This window comes from Oncorhynchus keta, chromosome 31 (genome assembly GCF_023373465.1).
Source record: "Oncorhynchus keta strain PuntledgeMale-10-30-2019 chromosome 31, Oket_V2, whole genome shotgun sequence".
In the NCBI taxonomy this organism is placed as follows: Eukaryota; Metazoa; Chordata; class Actinopteri; order Salmoniformes; family Salmonidae; genus Oncorhynchus; species Oncorhynchus keta.
Genome location: NC_068451.1, coordinates 23,438,475 through 23,443,795, shown reverse-complemented (window position 1 = coordinate 23,443,795; position 5,321 = coordinate 23,438,475). Strand labels below are relative to the sequence as shown.

Genomic DNA, 5,321 nt, shown 5'->3' with positions numbered 1-5,321 from the left:
GACCAATCAAACAGTTCCATTAAACGGGGCGGCACACCCAATTCTGCATATATACCAGGGGTGCAGATTAACCCCTTTCATCGACAGGATCATACAGCAACCATGATTTCTCTGGTCTTCGTTCTGCTCATTGGAGCCGCTTGTGAGTATAATAATGACCATAGAAAAAGAACAGGACTGTGTAATGACACTAACATCACAAATGTGTTTTTTTTACGTAATTAAGAAATATGTTGTTTTATCATAGTGCTATGCTTTTCCATCTCAAAAGCTGAGGTAATAAAGCTAAGAATATGCCTGCTCTCTGTTTACAGTCGCAACGGAGGATGACAAGATCGTTGGAGGGTATGAGTGCAAGGCCTACTCCCAGCCCCACCAGGTGTCTCTGAACTCTGGGTACCACTTCTGTGGTGGCTCCTTGGTCAATGAGAACTGGGTTGTGTCTGCTGCTCACTGCTACAAGTCGTAAGTACACTCCCAAGGGAACTACTAGCAACATATTGAGTCAATAACAGCTAGCAACAATTTGATAAGCTTAACTTTTGCGAAACTTAAGGACACAAGTGAACTCTACATTCACATGAACTCTCTCTCTTTCAGCCGTGTGGAGGTGCGTCTGGGCGAGCACAACATCAAGGTGACTGAGGGTAGCGAGCAGTTCATCTCTTCATCCCGCGTGATCCGTCACCCCAACTACAGCTCCTACAACATCGACAATGACATCATGCTGATCAAGCTGAGCAAGCCCGCCACCCTCAACACCTACGTGCAGCCTGTTGCTCTGCCCAGCAGCTGTGCCCCCGCGGGCACCATGTGTACCGTCTCTGGATGGGGCAACACCATGAGCTCCAGTGAGTACAGAATCTGGGTCAAAGGTTACATGTGCCAGTTGGTCATCTTCATGGTGACTGAGTGTGTTTACAGGCATTGAAAATATACTATTAGAAACACAATGCCATTATATATAATAACTCTCCTCCTTCTACCATAACTCTCCTCCTTCTACCATAACTCTCCTCCTTCTCCCTCTCTCCATTCCTCTCTGTCTGCTTTTCCTTACAGCCGCTGACAAGAACAAGCTTCAGTGCCTGAACATCCCCATCCTGTCCTACAGCGACTGTAACAACTCCTACCCTGGCATGATCACCAACGCCATGTTCTGCGCTGGATACCTGGAGGGAGGCAAGGACTCTTGCCAGGTACTTACCACACTGACCTCAATTCAGTGGTACCACAATGATGACTTTAAATGTACTTTTTCAGTTCAATTAATACAGAAATATGAGTTGTATATAACTCTTTCTTTCTCTCTCTCTCTTTCTGCCTTCCTTCTTCCCTCTCTCGCTCTCTCTCTCTCTCTCTCTCTCTCAGGGTGACTCTGGTGGCCCTGTGGTGTGCAACGGTGAGCTCCAGGGTGTTGTGTCCTGGGGTTACGGCTGTGCCGAGCCCGGTAACCCCGGTGTCTACGCCAAGGTAAGACAGAAAAATAGTTTTCCTGTTGTGGAAACATCAACATTCATACATCACTGTGACATCACTTGGTTTCCCAAAAGAAAAAGACATTGAGTCTATAAAACATTGATTGATGGTTCTCATGTTGCCTCCCATTGAGTGTGTCCACTAATGTCTCCCTTCTTCTTCTCTTCCTCCAGGTGTGCATCTTCAATGACTGGCTGACCAGCACCATGGCCACCTACTAAGTCTGATCCTAGCTTCGATCCTCCAGCATGGTCCCAGAACTCTACAACATCCTGTGCAGTTCAACATCTACCTTTTATACTGGAGATGAAATACTAATGACAAATTAAATATTTAACATAATTTCAGTCTGAGTATTTTTCCCAAAGATAAATAAAAAAGTGAATATACTCTCGAAGGTTCTTCTTACATGCCTGCAGCAGAGAGCACATATTCATGTATGACATTAAATATTTTGTTCTGTATAGCATCAGGAGAGTGTTGATTGCAAGTGGAATGTTAATAAATGCTGGAATTATATCAGCTAAAAGCTATGGTCTGTGATTGGTACATATATTTCTTGACTTTTAAATAAATGCTGATTTTTGAAGAGTATAATGTATAAATGCCTCAGGAGCTCAGGTAATCTGTCGTACCCCATCAGACACTCAAACTGGACAGTTTTATCTCCATCTCTTCATTCAAAGACTCAATCATGGACACTCTTACTGACAGTTGCGGCTGCTTCGCGTGATGTATTGTTGTTGTCTCTACCTTCTTGCCCTTTGTGCTGTTGTCTGTGCCCAATAATCTTTGTACCATGTTGTGTTGCTACCATGTTGTGTTGTCATGTGTTGCTGCCATGCTATGCTGTTGTCTAAGGTCTCTCTTTACGTAGTGTTGTCTCTCTTGTCGTTGTGTGTTTTGTCCTGTATTTTTATAGCATTTTTTATTTTTAATCCCAGCCCCCGTCCCCTCAGGAGGCCTTTTGCCTTTTGGTAGGCCGTCATTGTAAATAAGAATTTGTTCTTAACTGACTTGCCTAGTTAAATCCAATTTAAATCATAATAAAAGAATGCAACATATTTTACTCCATTGTTTGTAAACAATGTGATTTGTAAACAAACACTGACTTTGAAATATGATTCAATCATATTTGCATTGTTGACAAGCTCATTGCTCTGTTGATCATTTTGCTTTATAAAGACAATTTACTACTCTCTATAGCCCTCAACTCTAGAATAGAAAACCAGCAGGTTCTGGACATTGTAGGGTAAGAGTTGAATACCCCTGCTCTATAGCAATCATTAAGACAAATTAGATTTTTTATTTGGTTGAGCTATCCCTTTAACAAATTAAACTGTTAGGAGGAATTATATCTGGACATCCTTATATTGGAAATGTAATATATCACATTTTCTATTTCAGTGCAAACATTAGTTAAGTATTCTATGGGGTTATGGTTGCATACAGTTCAGAGAGAAGTGATGTGTTACAACTGTAACCTGTGTGAAATGCAGTGGTGGGCCGTCAGGGCCAGCAAGGCCTTCTCTGCTGGCCATCATCAGAATATCATTTAAAATATATATATTTTCCCACAAATATGTATTAAATTATACCCCAGAGTAAGAGTTATACTCTTCATTTCATAACTTTCCTCTTGGTTGCACTGCTTCCAACCCCAGGTTGAGATTTGGAGGGCTGGTCTTTAAGTTAGATCTTTTATCCAATCATATTCAGCCATCATGTGTTGCTAGGGGTCTAAAATCTGCCCTCAGGCCTTCAGAATCAACAGTGCGGGCGCTTGTAGCTAAAAGTGAATTAAAATTTAGTGTCAACCAATCAGCTTTAGAGTTGGCTATTGTACGCCTGCTGGCTGGCTCCAGTGTTACACAGGAGCCAGCTAGTAGGCGTAGTACGTGCACGTCTTGATTGGATTACCAATATTGAGAGGCAAGTCCTATGGGCAGGGCTATGCAGAACTAGGAAACTGAATTTGATAAACGAATTGATTTGCGTACTACTAAGCTGTTTTTTCAACCCACAATGGCGGAAGGAGGAGAAGATATCGATTTGGTCGAGGATATAATTATAACGCCATTCTCAAGACAAGTTAGACATTGTAAGGAGAGGTCGCCCGACGCAGACGCTACAAAGCCTGTCACAGGCGGGAAAGGGGTTCGTTCACCACTTTCAAAGTTCTAACTACGAGCGCTAACAATGGCTCACAGGCTCCGAGAAGCACTGCAAACTGTACTGCGGGGAATGCCTATTATTTGCAAGTGATAGATTTGGTGTTTGGAGCCACACTGGCTTTGCAAACTTGAGTTGTCTAAGCAAGGCAGCAACGAGACACCAAAGTACGGCTGGGCACTTACAAGCAATGGTGCTTTTGAAAAATTTTGGGGACACCCGAGTGGATCTACAGCTCAACGAACAAGCGCGCAGGGCAACGGAGCTGCACAATGAAAAATAGGGAAATATTGAAAAGACTCAGTGATTGGGTCATGTTTTTGGGTAAACAGGAACTGTATTTTTTTTTTTTTGGACTTAAAGCTCAAAGTTTGTGGACCAGAATGGATAGAAGAAGAATATTAATGTAACTCTGTTGCACTCGACTATGTTCTTGCCTATTAGTTGAACTGTACTGTATTGTACTCTTCCCCTGCAATTCTCTGAATAAAAATGTCAATTTCAAGGTGACGCAACACCTGGTTATACTGCGTTTCTGTCTAAATGTATAGTGTCTCGAGCCATGGCATCATAATGATGGTAATAAGAGGTGGATTAATTCGGGTGGGACCTCACTGAAGGCACAGGCCCCAGGCACGCCACTGGTGAGATGGCTAGCTAGTTAGCGGTGCACGCTAGTAACATTTCAATTTGTGAAGTCACTCGCTCTGAGAACTTGAAGTACTGTAGTTGTTTCCCTTGCTCAGCAAGGGCTGTGGCTTTTGTGGAGCGATAGGTAGCAATGCTTCGTGGGAGGCAAGTGTCAATGTGTTTAGACTTTAGAGGGTCCCTGGTTCAAGTCCAGGGCGGGGTGAGGAGAGGGACCGAAGCAAAACTGTTACATTGGTGCTGTGAGGTAACTTGCACAATAACTGAAGGCAGCTGGGGATGATGTAGCGGTAGGATCACTGGGATGCTGCGGGTTGAGTAGCGAGCTGTACTGACTAGTTTCTCTAGCCAGCATATCGTTCGTCTGTCCCTTGAGGAGGATGACAAATCCGATGAACCACAACATTAAACAAGTATAGCGAGTGAAATGGAGTTAGTTGGCTATACTCATACTGCCCCGGCCTATTAAACAAAAGCAAATTGAGCAATAAACTTCGGTGTCACAACACTCTAGCGAACTCAGTCACTGTTCTCCAAGATCACCTCCATCCAATACGCACGTACCCGCCCAATCTACTTCACGCCACACCGTACGTGGATGCGGACAGTTCTGTACAGGGACGCGGAAAGTTCAAGATGATAATAAAGTAAATCCAGTCTTTACAGGGGGTTGCATTCACCCCTCACTAGGAAAACCTGACGTCCCGACAAGTTATACATAAGATTAGGCATCACAATGAATTTGACACATAACACAGTTTACAACACACCTTGAGCTGTAACTTCTCTTAACACTATGCAACAGTAAAGCACAGGCATATAAAAACACACCTTCAAACCAAAAAAACTCGGAAGTATGAGATGTGTGTGGTGCAAGAAAACACTAATGAGGTGAAGTGATGGTATGGCGATGTACCTGAATTCTTCACCCAGCCAGCTGAAGGACCTCCCGGATGAGTCTACTTTCAAAGTTTCTGCACTGATGCCCTGGTCAGAGTTTATGCAAGGAAGGCGGGCCATAA

The 5,321-nt window shown here is 43.4% G+C and overlaps 1 protein-coding gene across 1 annotated transcript; it reads left to right on the top strand.

Moving 5' to 3' along the window:
* LOC118375773 (trypsin-2) lies at nucleotides 1–2,012 on the top strand. The gene is made up of 6 exons (XM_035762377.2): nucleotides 1–142; nucleotides 315–465; nucleotides 601–851; nucleotides 1,063–1,199; nucleotides 1,372–1,473; nucleotides 1,653–2,012. The coding sequence occupies exons 1-6, from the start codon at nucleotides 103–105 to the stop codon at nucleotides 1,698–1,700; spliced, it is 729 nt and encodes a 242-aa protein (XP_035618270.2). The 5' UTR covers nucleotides 1–102; the 3' UTR covers nucleotides 1,701–2,012.
* The last annotated feature ends 3,309 nt before the right edge of the window (nucleotides 2,013–5,321 follow it).